The sequence below is a fragment of the Hydra vulgaris genome, chromosome 08 (genome assembly GCF_038396675.1).
Source record: "Hydra vulgaris chromosome 08, alternate assembly HydraT2T_AEP".
NCBI lineage: Eukaryota > Metazoa > Cnidaria > Hydrozoa > Anthoathecata > Hydridae > Hydra > Hydra vulgaris.
The window spans coordinates 59,591,516-59,608,477 of NC_088927.1; the positions used below are offsets into that span (position 1 = coordinate 59,591,516).

At 26.4% G+C, this 16,962-nt stretch overlaps 1 protein-coding gene across 1 annotated transcript; it reads right to left on the reverse strand.

Moving 5' to 3' along the window:
* Positions 1–1,436: 1,436 nt before the first annotated feature.
* On the reverse strand, positions 1,437–3,304 carry LOC105843780 (prisilkin-39). Its single transcript, XM_065804054.1, has 7 exons — positions 3,156–3,304; positions 2,655–2,783; positions 2,416–2,550; positions 2,177–2,311; positions 1,944–2,072; positions 1,712–1,837; positions 1,437–1,626 (listed from the first exon to the last, which is right to left on the reverse strand). The coding sequence occupies exons 1-7, from the start codon at positions 3,250–3,252 to the stop codon at positions 1,610–1,612; spliced, it is 768 nt and encodes a 255-aa protein (XP_065660126.1). The 5' UTR covers positions 3,253–3,304; the 3' UTR covers positions 1,437–1,609.
* Positions 3,305–16,962: the final 13,658 nt, after the last annotated feature.

A 16,962-nucleotide genomic window follows, 5' to 3' on the forward strand; every position in this document is an offset into this window, starting at 1 on the left:
TTACTAAGCATTTATGTAAGGTAAACACTTTGTGTAATTGCATGTTACTTTGGGTAATTGCATGAAAATTTATAAAAAAGGATTGCTTTTTATTATTTTATCAGTATTTAGCTTAACATTTATAGTCTTATTTAATACCAACACTTGAAAGGCACACAAGGTAAAGCGTGCTTGCTGTACTATAAAAATGTTGTTCGCCCATGCCTAATTGAGGAGTCTGTGAAACTCATGTTATTGATATAGTTCCACATTCTGAATTACATTTGTTTGAACATATTTTTACACAAACGTGAGAACAATGAGTTAACAAATTTTTTTTTTCTATTTTTAACTAAATTCATTTTCAATAAGAAATTTCATATTTGGTGCAATAATTTCTTTGCGTACAAAAATGACGAGCATTTAAAGTTTTAACTCCCCTCAATTCGAGGGGGTTACAAACATATTTCTAGAACGCTGAAAAATTTTTACATAAAATTTGAAATTTTTAAATTAATACTATTTTAGTCAAAATTAGTAAAAAAAAAAAAAAATTTATGAGCTTGTTGCTCTCACCTTCAGAGCAGAAGGAAAAATTCACAGGACTTTTTTGTTTCCAGGCTCCAATCATTCCGATATTTTTACAAAACTTTCTTATTTTGACACAAGTATAAACATACAAATGTTTGGAGTTTACTCTATGTTTTGAAGTTAGTATCTAAAACACCAAAAAAGGCTGGATCTGCCACTGAGTTAAAATTTCTTCTGCAAAGTGATTTAAAGTGAAAGTATTGAAGATTACCCAAATACTAAAAGTATTTAAAGAGATTACCCAAGTACGGAAAGTATTTAAAGACTACCCAAATACTGAAAGTATTTAAAAAAGCCTATAAATCCCCAAAAAGAACGCTTTTTATTTTGTTTTCAATGAAGTATATCTCATGCACACCCAAAGTATTGTTATCTTTTGAAACATCTTGAGTACCTTTTAGGTCAACCTAAAACCCCTAAATCGAAGCAGTCCAGTAAGATTATTTTTTAGAAATTAAATACTTTTGAAGTGTTTTCATTTCTAATAACTAAAAGTTTTTATATGCTTTTTAATTTCTTAATACAAAATAAAAATTTAAAAAATTTGTAAAAAAACAGTTGTTTTAAATATTTATGAAAAGATTTCTCTCATTTTTTTCTTCCATCTTATGCTTTAATTCTAATAAAAACATGTAGGAAATACATATTCCGTTGGTTGTTTATCTCACGTATATACCATTTAATATTTTAATCATTTATGATTGATCAAATAAAAAATAAAAAAAGTCCATTAATTAAATATTTGATTCACTTTACAAGCAATTTTTATGTTTGCTGCATAAAATCGTTTTTAACAATAAAAGTTAAAAATGCATCCTGTTTGAAAAAAATGCATCCTGTTTGAAAAGAGAATAGTCAAAATTTTATACATTAAACATCTCATTAAAAAAAAAAAAAAAGAAATCCATAGCAAAATAATCATTTACAACAGTTTCAAAAAAATAACTCGTCAATCAATTCTTTTTTATTCGTCCTTGAAATAAGATTTTCCGTATCCATAACCTTTATAATACGATCCACCATAACCTCCATACCCGCCTTATCCATACCCTTTATCTGAAAAAGTTAATTTAACATGTTGTTAACATTTTAGTGTTGTTTGTTAAATTGGAAAAATAAAAATATTTTAAACAAAGTTTACTGTATGAATTATATGTGGGATCTTCTTTCATAGCCGCTTTAGATTCGTCACTGTAGTAGTTTTTTCCATATCCGTACTCTTTGTTGTATAAGCCACCACCGTATCCACCGTAACCATATCCTTTGTCTTAAAGATTTTTAAAAGACACTCAGTGTATTATAAAACTTAAAAATAATAGTTGTTTTTTTTAAATTGCAAAATTACATTAAAAAATATTTTTAATATGGTTTACTGTATGAATTATAAGTTGGATCTTCTTTTACAGCATTTTTTAATTCGTCACTGTAGTAGTTGTTTCCGTATCCGTACCCTTTGTTGTATAATCCTCCACCGTATCCTCCGTATCCACCGTAGCCTTTGTCTAAAAGATTTAACGAACTCAAGTGTGTAAATGTAAATAAAAACTTCAAAATAATATATTTTTATTCAAAAATCTTTTTAACAAACAATTTAAACATAATTTACTGTATGAAGTATAACTGGGATCTTCTTTCGATGCCATTTTTGATTCGTCACTGTAGTAGTTGTTTCCATATCCATACCCTTTGTTGTATAATCTACCACCATATCCTCCGTATCCGCCATATCCATATCCCTTGTCTAAAAATTTAATAAATTTAAATTGTGTAAATGTAAGTTAAAATTTAAAAATTGTTTTTTTAATTAAAAGTATCTTTTTAAGGAATGTTTTAAATATGGTTTACTGTATGAGTTATAACTGGGATCTTCTTTCATAGCCGCATTTGTTTCGTCACTGTAGTAACTGTTTCCGTATCCATACCCTTTGTTGTATAATCTACCACCATATCCTCCGTATCCGCCATATCCATATCCCTTGTCTAAAAATTTAATAAATTTAAATTGTGTAAATGTAAGTTAAAATTTAAAAATTGTTTTTTTAATTAAAAGTATCTTTTTAACGAATGTTTTAAATATGGTTTACTGTATGAGTTATAACTGGGATCTTCTTTCATAGCCGCATTTGTTTCGTCACTGTAGTAACTGTTTCCGTATCCATACCCTTTGTTGTATAATCCACCACCGTATCCTTCGTATCCACCGTATCCATAGCCTTTAAACAAGTTAAGTAACGATAAAAGGTTTGTATAAACAATGTATTTTAAATAGAACTTATAACAAAATTATTAAAATTCCAAAAAAAAAAAAGACAATTTCAACGATAAATAGGAATTGAAGATTTAATGAAAACGAGGTTACAAACTTGTGTTTTAAAATTTCTTTGTTGCTTACAAATTCGGTTAGTCAAAATCGGGTTATTTATGGAGAAGAGCGCAGTTCAAAACTTATTTTTGATTAAAATTCGTACCGCACTCTACTACATAAATAATCGGTATACAACATTCTTATTACAAACTAATAAGTTATTAAATAATAAAATAGTTGTAATGTGGAACAAGTTCTGATTTAAAATTTTTATATTTACCGTTTCCTTTATTGTACGAACTTAGTATCTTTCCACTTCTTGCATAAATACAAAGGTTTAGGAAAACCACCATAAACAATATGTTTACTTTGTTCATGTTTCAAGTAAGGTTGAATAGGTTATACTTAAATAACACATTCTGGCACACTCAAAATATCGTCTATTTATGCGACATTACACTTCCTTGTAAGTGACGCAAATGAATAAACAAATTTGGAACTGAAATACAAAATCTTATTTACGGTATTTTTATTACTTGTTGTGGGTGTTTGTTGCTTTTTCATTGAATTTTTTCAGAAAGTGTTCAATTTTTTAATGCACAAGAATAAAGTTAATTACCGTTAATTGAGTAGTTTAAACTTAATACATATCTTTTAGTTTTTCTTTTAATTTAATAAAGATTGTAAGAAAAACAACACTAGCCGAAACTTATTAATGTATTATATAAGTATTGAAGATTATATAAAGATATTTCTATATTTTGTTTGCTTAATAAATGAATAACGTTTTAAGTTTTTTTGCCTTACATCTTGCACTACTACTATTTCCTTTACCGTTATAATATCTTTTTTCAAAACACTATTTCCTTTTCTTGTATAATAAATGTCCCACACGAGTATAATAAGAAAATAAGCTAATTATTTATGCATTTTATATAAATATAAAGGATCTCCGAGTCCTTATGTCGTATAACATGCAAGGTATAATATTTTTAAAAAACACTTGATGTACAAGTAAATGTACTTTGTTTCCGTAAAGCTTCGGCCGAGGAAGATAAGCCATAATAGCCTGTTTAAATTTAAATTGAGATGTATAAGTTTGTTATAAATTACAGAGAGAACTACCTGTAGGATTGTACATTTTAGGACGAATATCTTATAACTTTGATTTGGAAATTAAGAAGTCGGTTTTAAAAGTCACTAAGCTCGTTTTTTTTTAACACAAAATATTAGATATGTTTTACGTTAAATATTTTTTTTCCTAAAAACGATTTATCTTTTTGTGTGCTAAATTAATTGTAATAAAATTGGTAATGTCCTAGATGAATATCTACATCTGAGTGTTTAATAAACAGACGCAAATAGATTCCAACCATTCGTTTTTGAAAAGAATAAAACTTATAATCATTGGATACAATTCCATATTAGTCTAAATAGGATAAACGATCTATTAAATGGCCGTAGACGCTATTTTAACCAGGAAAATTTTCATAACATTTTAATTACTTGATAAAATGCTACAGATATTTTTACAGGCGGTAAAACAGAGTCTAATCTATTATTTTATATTCTTTTTTTATCAACTTAAGTGATCAAATTCGATGAAAAATTACTTTATAATGCGATTAATTTTATGTCCGTAGAAATGTATTTTTGGCTTTAAAAAATCTATTTTTTGGTCGTAAACGGACCGAATTATTATTTTAAATTACAGCCTTGGCGTTTTAAAAAACAATGCATTCAGTGCGTCACGTCTTCTAAACGCGTCAGTATTTCAAATATTTATTTACAAACTGTAAATGAGATTGAATATTTTAAGGAAGATAAAATCTTGTTGGTACAATCACAATACAAAAAAAAAATCTTGATGTTACAGAGGCAAACACAGTGTGTTCAACAAGGCTTCCAGTAATAACCATTACTTTTCATGGTATAAAAACAAGGTTATTCTTTTTTCTTTATCAATATATTTCATCAATAATAGCTGTGTATTCAACTCATAGCGTTCTCAACTACAGGTCTATTCATTGCGCAACCGGATTTTATTGTGGGGGCCTATTTTTAAGGCAAAAAAAATGTAACATTAATAAACTGAATTTTAAAAAACTAATAAGTTTTATGAATTCTCTCTCTGTATAACCTAATACTTTTTTGCAAATAGAATATTATAAAGATGCCACAAATATTTGGTGACTATTCGGTATTCAGTCTATTTGGCTACTTTTTTTTATTATTTGGTATTTGGCCGAATGTCTTAAACTATTTGACCGATAACCGAAAACTAGATACGGGTAAGAAAAATGAAAAAAAAAGATTACATATAAATATATTATTTTTTCTTTTTTTTTCAACAAATAGTTAACATAGTTATTATTTAAAATCTAAAGGTGGTAACTTATGATAATTTATGATAAAAACATTTTCGTTGTTTGATGATAACAAATGATTGTGTTTTTCTTCATAAGTTATATTATATCCTTCCAAAAGTAGCTTTTCACTATGTACAATGCCTCCGGAAAATAATAATGAAATTTAGGCAGGTTTTGTTAGAATAATATTTTGCGTTTGCTGACCATTACTTGTAAGGGTTTGCTGTCCAATACCAAGCGAACACTTTCATGTAAAAACCAAATTCATTTGCAACTTTTCTTTTCCATCTTTTCATATGTGCATATTTTCTGTAGAGAATGGCTTGATTGTTTTCATTTATATTCCTTTTTCTTACAAAGTGGAGATGAATCATTATCGATGCTACTTGACACCGTTGATGGTTTATCGGTGTCAGGCAGATTTGCACTGAGAAGGATTATACTTTCACCGAGGAAGATTGTGATATGTGTAATACATCACAATCTTTGTCAGAGCATTTTAGTTTTTATTTTATTTTGTTCGTTGTGTTATAAATAATTTCAGGAAATTAGTTTCAGATCGTGTATTAATAAAAAAAGCAACTGTATATTTAGAGACGATTTTACTGAAGGTACTGATATTACTGTTTCCTCCTTCCCTCCCTACTGATTTTCAAGTTACAGTCTGTTATTTTAGGAATTTAGTCAGCCAGTCAGGTATTTGACACAATTTCATTTCGGTAAATTTTTATTTTGAGGAGCTATTTTTTTTTGTAGAATCGCCTCTGTGTTTAATTGTCATTCCGAAGTTAAATGATTATTTATAAAAAGTTTAGAGTTCTTTGCGTTATATCTATATATAGCAACTACTGAAATTACCTTATTAATGCAAGATATACCAGAGCTGGTTATTTTTGTAATCTTTTTTGACGGTTTGAAGAGCATCATACTTTTATACGTAATTATAGTTAAAACAACTTGATGTAACTGTAAACAAATAATGCGTGCTGTCACATGACGTCACAAATGAATCAAAAATGCCAACAGCTTAATTATTATATACATTTTAACGAAGCAAGTTGGAATCCTCAAAATAACTAAGTATCACTGAATATTCGGTAATTCGTCCGAGCGTCTAGCCGAGTTTTCGGTTTACGGCAAAATCACTATTCGTGGCATCTCTAGAATAATCGCAAAGTAACGAACCAAGCAAATAAAGTGCATTAAAATATTTTTTTAATTCAAATTTTACACATTTACATAAATATTTATTTCACATATATTTTCTTTACCATTTTAAATGCAATTCTTAAAAAAACTACTTAGAGATTTTCTGCAGACACGATTTTTAACTATTTGAAAAATTATTTTATAGGTTTCTATTTCCTTAGTAATAAAAAGCAAAGAGTTTTCTATTGCTAAGGTGAGTTTGTACCAGTGGAGTATCTCAGGGTTCAGTTTTTGGCCCAATACTATTTGTAATTAATATAAATGACTTAAATATTATTATGCTAAATGAATTAGAATTATTTGTAGATGATACTAAAATCATGTCAGCAATTACCAATCAAAGTAACATTAATGCTCTTCAAGAAGACTTGAATAAGTTGTTAGACTGATCAAATAAGTGGTTGATAAAGTTCAATGGAGATCGGTGCAATGTTATGCATATTTTATAAATTGAATATTTAATTTAACTACAAATTAAAAGATATTAGATTTCATACAAGACAGATATTGAAAGAGATTTAGGTGTTATAAAATCAAATGACCTCAATTGGGAAAATCGTATTATCAGTGCGAATAACGATAATCGAGTGCTTGGTTTTATAAAACAAACATTTAATTATCTTGATGTTGCTATATTAAAGTTGTTTTACAAGTCAACTATTAGGTTACAGCTTGAATATGCAGCATCAGTACGGAGCCCATATTGTATTAAAGATATTAATAGGTTGGAAAATTACTACCTAGATAGACGTGAATTGAAACACAAGGCATCTGTTATGAAGAAAGGAGAAAAATATTAAGTTTACCAACGATACAAGAAAAGAGAAGAAGGGGTGACTCGATAGAAATGTTTAAAATATCAAATTCAACTAAATATATTAGGTTTTAGAAGTCTTTGAGATTTTTTAGTCACATGTTCAGAAATTTTCACAATAAAAAACTTTATCAATAATTTACTAAAGTAATATGCAGGTTTTACTATTTAAATAATGTGGTAGACGATTGGAGTTTTATATCAAAAGATGAAATCGATTCTATAAATAAAAATACATTTAAAAATAGAATAGACAAAATTCTGAACTTTTAATACAAAAATATATTTATAAACTATTTTTATTAAAAAAATCTTACATTTTGGGGCTGTTCTAGAAACAATATATATGTTATATTAAATAGTTTGTTCAGCAGTTTTATAATATATATATATATATATATATATATATAGATTAGATTTTAAAACTTTTATTGACTAAAACTTTTTCTGAATATAGAATTATTGAATTTTTTTGGCTAGACAAACAAACGATAAAGATCATTTAACATGTTACTTTAGACTTTATATCTTAATTGAGACATTTTGTTGTCATAAGCAGGGGTTATTAAGTTCTTATTAATCACAATGAAATTTAACATTTTCATATAAAAGTATATATATTTCAGCCAAATACAAGATCTAGAAGTCGATTTACCTGCTGAAAAGATAGTCAACCATATCAATAAATTATGGTCAGAAAATACAGAGGGAAGTAAGAGCTTCAAAGTCTGATCTTAAAAATTCATAAATTATAAGTAAAAACAATACTTGTTGGGGAGAGTGGGGTAATGGTGAATGCAGGGTAACTCTGAACATGGTCAAAACAGCATTGTAGAAAAATAAATTTGACAATTTCTTTTTACCTGCTGAGAAGAGATCCTATGCTCAGTTCCAGACGTGCAGTAGTGTAATGAAGCTGCGGATGTTGTTTACTATAATTTGATTTTAACAATTTTCAAAAATTGCTTTTGAGGGTTTGTGACTGAATAGTTAAACTAATTGATAAGCAACAAATATGATCAATTTTGTATAACTGGTGTCTTTAATTTGCATTCCCGCTTAGGTGTTTGCCAATACCCTACTCTCCCCAATATTTTTCTGCCGTTAAAATTAAAAAATCGAAAACAACATGCGACTTTAAAAAGCATATACTTTAGTCTTTTTAGAAATGCTTTCATGAAAAATAAAATTATGGAAATAATAAAAGGAAGAAAAAATTAACTTTTTCCGTTTTAAACTTCATCTGGATAAAATCTAATCACTGAGAAAAAGTATTTTTTGTAAAATTTATAGATACAGCTAATTAGTAGACCGTTTACCTTATCAATAAAACATTCTATTTTGTACGGATATTCATTTTGAAAAGAAATGTTTATTTATTGGTGATAATCACTGAGTTGTTTCAAATAATATGTAGTAATATTCGAGAATAAAATATTTTTTTCATTACTTGAGTTGAGCAATAAAAGCGTAGATTTTATCATATTTAAGGTATAACCATACACACTTATAGATCTATTTTTTCGGAAGCTTTTAATAATAAAGCGTTTATTTTCTAATGCTTTTTCATTTGATAAGCATTATGACTATAAACTGAATAATAAAAAAACAGCATACCTTTATCATTATATAAACAACTCATGGTCTGTGTAGTATATTTAATCAAATCTATTGATAGTATTGTAAAATACCACAAGTTCCAACGTGTATACATTTTGCTAAGTCTATCCTTATATGAAACACTTGGTTTATGTAAAGTTATATATTTTTTATTTTTGTTACCTGACATACAAAAGTAAACAACATATACTATTATAAAGCAGTCGGCAGTTTTTAAGGATTCCTACCCCTCCCCCATTTATTTTATTCCTAGAATCGCCCTTTGGTAGTCATTGGTTTGTTTAATCGCCAATCCCCGTATTGGACTCTTTTAAAGTCGTATTTCATAATTAAATAAATAAAATTATAACAATTATTTTTTAGTTTGTTCAAAAAACTATTTTTCTAAGAGTATTTGTTGCTGAGTGTTAAATTAAAGATATCTTTTAGACTAAGGATACGAAAAAATGAAACAGTTTTTCTACATATTAAGAAAACATAAAATTTAACAACTGCTGAGTTCAAATATGTTTAAAATTTTCATTTCAATAAAATAAGGTTTACAATGAGAAAAACGATTAGAAAGCTAATTATGCAAATTGCTCGTTTCTGACGGCGATAAAGACAGTTTAATTTACTTTTTCAGTACTTAACCAGGCAATATTAGCATAGTTTATTTTGCTGCGAGTAAATCAAAAAAAATAGTTTTCCTAATTTTTTCTTTTTGAGATAAGTTTGAGCTTTGTATAAAACTCCAATGTTTTTAGAGACTTTAATGCATACATAATTAATGTGTTGGTTCCAGATAAAGTTCTCATCGAGATAAACACCTGAATATTTAGTGACGAAATCTCTTTTTATCTCAAATTTATCAATATTGATTTGAAGCAAATTTAAGAGTAAAACTACTTTTACCTAATGAATTTTATTCAGTCAGAGATCATTAGTTTCCTCAGTATTTAGTGTTAAAGTATTGGATTTTAGCTAGTGGGATAAATATTAAAGTTCTTCATTTAATATCACTCTTATGGAAGAATAAATTAGCACCATCTACATACATGATGCTTTATTTAGATTAAGAAATAGCGTGGTCCAACAAACCTTGTAAGACTCCACAAGTTATATTTAAGCGATTGATAATTGTCATTACTAATAAACAAATTGTTTTTTATTTGATTAGTAACTTCTAAATCACCTTAACACTAGTTAATTTCATAGTATTTTATCTGTTTAATTAAAGTGTGACAATTAACCGTATAAAATGCCTTTAATAGATTGATAAAAAAAATACCTAATGTATATTTTGATTGTTCAAAAGATTTTGAAATATATTTTTCTACCTATCTATATTTATTATTTAATTTTATAAAATACGTTTATTTTGAAGTCAAACATTAGTCAATAGAAAAATTGTCTTAGGAAATATATCTTTTGTTGGTTGTAAATCTCTTCATCTTACTCTCTACTCTAAAGACGTGCATAAACATGTTTTAGAAATATTTTCAGATACATTATTTACTACAAAAAAGAAAAAAGATCTTCCTATGTCAGCAATGGATTGTATAATGACTGAGATACGTAAAGATTTGGGTCGTGAAGGTAACAGTAATGTACGTGAACTTAATTTTGCATCTAAATATTAATACGCTAATGAATAGTGCGCATAGCTACGCCTAATGTTCGTATTGTTAATTACGATTCTGTATTCTGTAAAATACACTATTTCTTAATTTTTAAGTAGTTTCTAGATTTTTTTAAGCGCGATTACATGTTCCATTCGGTCTTTCGAGTAAGTTCAGTAAGCAAATTAGAGTTGATATACTTTTATTTTCAAGAAGAATTGATATTTTCATTGTTTATAAAAATTTTAAATAAAAATTTAAATAATCGTTTGTTTGTTGTTGGTTTTTATTTTTCTAATTTTTATAGCCTGTTTTCATTTTTTAGAAGAAGTTAGAACTAAAATGACTGGTAAAATAGTTTTTTTAGTACAATGTTTCTTTTTTAGTAAACTGTTTCAGTTTTGTCGATAGTCTTTTTAGAACATTTTAAGCAAGTATTGTTTTATTTTCTAGAGCAGTTAAGAGGAACTGATGACTTTTTTAGTAAGTTCAATTCATTTTCTTATTTATAGATTAAGATTATTTTTTGTAGAAAGAATAATAAGAATTAAATTTTATTTATGTATTTAATATGAAAAGTTAAATAAAATAAGACTGTTGTCTGTGGCCATGTAAGTTTATATACATAAGTTTGCGTTTATTTCAATCTATTTTATATTTCTCTATATCTATATGTATATTTAATATTCTTAAGAAAAATAATAAGGAATAGAAAAATTAAAAAAAAATTCTTCTAGAATTTGTCAAAAGAATGCTGTGTTATGCTTCATTTAAAGGTATCTGAATATGTATTTATAAGAAATTTAATTTTGTTCTTAAATGGTTTCATCTTTTTTAATACAATGTTGTGAATTGCAGTCTGCATTCTTTGTTACATTAAAAATAATTGATGCTAATAAACGTTGTTTTATAATTGTTAAAGGTTTGCATATATGTTTATATTATACTCAAAGTTAAAAAGTTTTTGATAAATACGTGTATGTGATGATATATGTGATATAGATGTTTTATAAATGTATTTTTATAATAGTACGAAATGTATTTTATCTAATGTGTACATGATTGTTAAATGAGATGTTTTTATATGTTAAAAAGCATTATAAAAAATATTGTGTAAAATAGTCAGTATAACTATAAAATACAATACATTTGAGATATAGATCTAGAGCAAAATTTGTCAACCTTACCAGTCAAGCGGTGTTACTGCTTTAGGTTTAAGTGTTGTCTAGCCTTCAATATAACTATTCTGAAAATGCATAACATTATCTTTGATAACTTTTTGCGTAATGTTGTTACCTTTGGCTTATCTTTATGTTAGTGTCTGTTGTTAAAAATGATTATTAGGTAGTTTCATTACTAGAACTCACTGCTTTTGTTTCTTAATATAAATAGCACAGTGAATATTATTATTGCGCATAGTTACGCCTATTGTTCGATATTAGTTACGGTTTTGTATTCTGTAAAATACACTATTTCTTAGTTTTTAAGTAGTTTCCAGACTTTTCTTTACCAAGTATTTTCCTAAAGAAGTCACGACCTTTCATGGTACGAGATAGATAATGTTTAGTAGCTTGAAGTGATAGGTAATGTAAAATCTTTTTAAAATTTTATTAAGTAATTAATTTATTGAAATCTTTTTTTTAAATTGTACTTTTAAATTTAAAGCTTCGTGTTATAGATGTTAAAAATATAGATTAATATAATTCTTAGATGGGGTCTAGCGTTAGAAGATATATATGGGTAGTTTCATGCTTTCACATGCTTTTAATAATTGGGATAAAAACCATGACAACATTTTATTAAAAATAAAATTTATCTATAGTATTGTTAAAAGCTTTGCTCTTTGAAAAAAATGTTTCTGGCTTTTCAATAAATGTACAATAATTTCTCTTACATGAACGAATTGTGGTTTAGGATATAATTGTGTTATTACATGTTTGTTTTTCTATATTTAATATAGCAATAATCATTTTCATACATTTTTATTTAAGTCTAATAGTTTATAATTTATTAAGATTTAGATTATTAGAAAATTCATGTTTACAGAGTTGTTATTAATTATAATCAAGTTGTTGTACCAAGGAAATTGTAGAGGTTTATTTATAAAATATGCTATATATATATTATAAATAAAATTTTGGTTTTCATATGTTTTCATTAATAAATAGTTCAGTATACATATACATATATATATATATATATATATATATATATATATATATATATATATATATATATATATATATATATATATATATATATATATATATCCTTGGAGTCGCGGCAGCGTCATAGTGTGTGTGTTGGAGGGGGGGGGGGATTTACAAACCCGCGTTAATAACCTGTTTTGTATTGTACATAACGCATTTATAAGTTTTATTATGCGTTTTGTTCAATGTTTTCTCTAAACATATGAACTATGACACTGTCGTGACTCCAAGGATATATATGTATGTATGTGTGTGTGTATATATATATATATGTATATATATATATATATATATATATATATATATATATATATATATATATATATATATATATATATGTATATATATATATGTATATGTATATATATATATATATATATATATATATATATATGTATATATATATATATATATATATGTATATATATATATATATATATATATGTATATATATATGTATATATATATATATATATATATATATATATATATATATATATATATATATATATATATATATATATATATATATATATATATATATATATATATATATATATATGTATATATATTAGTAGAAACACTTTACTTTTTCTAATAAAAAAGGATATTTGTTTGTTTCTAAATTTTTTTATTAGAAACAAAATAAATTTAAACATTTTTTAAGTCTTTGCTAATATGGTTGCAGGTTTTTCTCAACTTTAATTAAATAAACTTTAGAAAAAGTAATACAGGTGGATTCGTTTTGATGATGGCAAATTAATTTTATTTTACATTTATTTGGTTTCTTTGTTTTATAATTTTTCGAGTAAGAATTTTTTAGTTATTTATTTTTATTTTATTGTTAACTTTAGAGTATTAACAAAAAAAAAAAAAAATTAGTGTTGATTGGATAAATATGTTTAATGAAAATGATGACGTTGAAATGGATGATAGGCTAGATGAAGTTATGTATTTACAAGATGATGAAAGTGCTATAAGGCGTGTTGAAAGTAATCATAGACGAAATGAAAGAAATAGACTTAGGCAAGATGAAATTATAAATGATTATTGTTTTAATATTAAACATTTAATTTTTTTTATAAAAAAATATAGAAAATGCAACCAGTTTTTGTTATTTTGCCTACTGTTATAACTGCTTTTAAATAGTTATTAGTGTTATAATTCATAGCCAAATGTGTAGAGTTAGGTCGTTAAACTAGCCAAGCAAGTGTGTGTAGAGCTAGGCCGTTAAACTAGCCAAGCAAGTGTTGTGTCTTGCAGTGTATGTAGAGCTAGGCCGTTAAACTAGCCAAACAAGTGTCATGACTTGCAGTGTGTGTAGAACTAGACTGTTATGTTAGCCGGCTATTCTTTATAACTGAAAATCTATCTAAAAAGAAAAAAAAATAATAGCGATCAGCAAGATTACAAACTTTGCCAGCCAAGAGCTTTAGTTAGCAGAGCAGTGAGACAGCATTTAGTGCCAAAAGGTGTTTGGATCGTCCATAAGTTACGTAACGCAAACTTATACAATAAAACAAAAAAGTTCAAAAGTTTTCCCTCGCAGAGTTTTAATATTTAGATAAATTAGCGCATTAAGTTTAATGAAAACTGACGCGTAAAAGAGCTAAATATCTCCAACTTCTGTTTTTAGATATATTTTGCGTTGCGTAATTTATGGACGATCCGTTACTGTTATATTTAATGTCTGTTGTCTAGCCTTTTATAGCTATATATATATATATATATATATAAAACACATATCTGTTAACATTTTGTGTAATTTCATCTTACAAATACCTTAAGCTATTTGCTATTGCTTTGCGTAATTGTTGCGATGCAGTTGTTGTAATGTTTTATGTTGATAGACAGCTTAGCTTACCTTCCCGTGGTGTCTATCGTTAAAAATGATTACAGGTAGTTTCTCTAACTGCTTTTAATTATTCACTAAAAGCCAATATAGCATTTGGTATTACAATAGTACAATTGTTTATATCTCTCATTTTTTTTATCTTTAGTGTTATTAATATTTTTGCTCTTTGAATGAGATTAAACGAGTTGAATGAGATTAAACGAGTTGGCTTTTCATTAAAGATAAAGATATTGGTTTCAAAAATGAACACCATAGCCAAAGTGCTCACAAAATTAAGTAATTTTTAAGAATCTTTCTATTTTTTTTTTACTTATTTTTCTATAACTTCCTACGAGCATGGAATCACGTAGCTTTTTTAATGTTTAATCGTCGTCCCTATCTATAATAAATATTTTAAAAGTGAACACAATTTTAAATATTTAATTTTTACAACTGTTTTATATGGTTTTAACATTTCTTTTATAGCCTTTTCAGCTCATTAGGCCGGGTGAATAAAAAAAAGCAATTGCTTTTATTTAACGCTTGTAGACTAATTGCTCACCGATATTTATCGATTTTGCTCAAATTTGTATTAACGTAAAGCGTAACAATTACTTCAAAAATGTCGAGTAAAAGCAATTGCTTTTTTTTATCAACCTGACTTATAAAAAAAAATAATAAAAAGTTTTAAATAAAACTAATAATTTTAACGCAAAGTTAAGACAAAACGCAAGGCAAAATATATTCCGGATATTTTTCGCGAAATATTTTCTGCATTAGTATAAATTTGGATTGGATGAATGCTGAAATAAATATATGTTAATATACGTTAATATAAAGTAAATCGACATATTTGTTTACCGAAATTTTTTATTTTTATTATTATTTTGATTTCTGCCGGATTATTAAAAAAAAAGATAGCTTAAGTAATAAGCTTTAATATTATAGGAGCAGTATACAGGGATTAGTCTTATCCGGAATTGCGGATATATTTTTCAACTTATAGTTTTTCCGGATATCCAAAACAATTTCTTTCCATACAAGTTTACAAGTTATATATTAATAAGTTATATTAAGATACAAATTAAGGTATAATTTTTGTGAATATTTATTTTTTAGGCTTCACTCATCACTCTTAGCAAAATAAAGAAAAGTTAAAAAAAAATTAGAAACTACTCAGCTAAAAGCAAAATTAAGAGGAAGGAAAGGAAAAATATATTCCGGATATTTTACCTAAACAATTTTTAGCAATTTTAAAATAAGGCTTCGATGATCTATGCATATAATTCAAGTCATATATTAACAAAACGATTTTGTTGTGATTTGCGCATTTAATGTCCGAACGTTGCGAAATAAATGGTTAACTGTATCTTTAATGAAGCTTACAGTTTTGTTTAACTAAGAAGCCAAGAAAAATAAAAGTAAGTACAACTAAAAAAGTTTTAAAAAATTTATATTTCATTAGAGAAAACAAATTAAATTAATATTAATAATTTGTTAACTTCAAACCCGTATTACGGGTTGCCTACTGCTAGTATATTTATAATACTTATATATTTATAAATTATTTTAGTACTTTTTGCTAGGTTTCAAACGTAATGCCTAAAAAAGTATTAAGAACAAATCTTTTCAGTTAAATCAATTTCATGAAGCAGTTTCATGCAGTTTTCAACAAATATACAACAATGAAAACTGCAAGGTTTTAGATATAATTCAGAAAGATATTGCATTTGTTCCTGAACCGTGGGAACTAATAAAAGAAATATGTGCACACATAAAACTTAATCACAACAATTTGTTTATAAGAGTTGGTATTGATGATGGTCAAGGTTCACTGAAAGTCATTATGAACATCTTCAACCCAGAAGAGCTAAAATCAGAGAAAAGAAACATAAAAATTATAGGGGTTAATACAGTTCTTATTTTCGGTCTTGAACCCAGAGTAGAAGGAAGTAACTATAACTTGGAGAGGCTTATTTAGTTTCTAAAGCTGAATGAGCTAAAATACACAGTAGCAGCTGACCTGAAGCTCATTGATTGTTTACTAAGCATTTATGTAAGGTAAACACTTTGTGTAATTGCATGTTACTTTGGGTAATTGCATGATAATTTATAAAAAAGGATTGCTTTTTATTATTTTATCAGTATTTAGCTTAACATTTATAGTCTTATTTAATACCAACACTTGAAAGGCACACAAGGTAAAGCGTGCTTGCTGTACTATAAAAATGTTGTTCGCCCATGCCTAATTGAGGAGTCTGTGAAACTCATGTTATTGATATAGTTCCACATTCTGAATTACATTTGTTTGAACATATTTTTACACAAATAACAGATGCTTTAATGGCTGAAGACTTTAAAGTATCTGTTATTTTTGTCCCTCGTTACAGTTTTACAAGATTAGTAAAACTGTTACGAGGCATGGTTACA

Bases quoted from the DNA above. Each gene is read 5' to 3' on its own strand.
- LOC105843780 (XM_065804054.1), bottom strand. From the start codon at position 3,252: ATGAACAAAGTAAACATATTGTTTATGGTGGTTTTCCTAAACCTTTGT. The intron at 2,551-2,654 runs GTAAACCATATT...TTAAATTTTTAG, and splicing joins TCCCAGTTATAACTCATACA to ACAAGGGATATGGATATGGC. The intron at 1,838-1,943 runs GTAAACCATATT...AAAATCTTTAAG, and splicing joins TCCAACTTATAATTCATACA to ACAAAGGATATGGTTACGGT.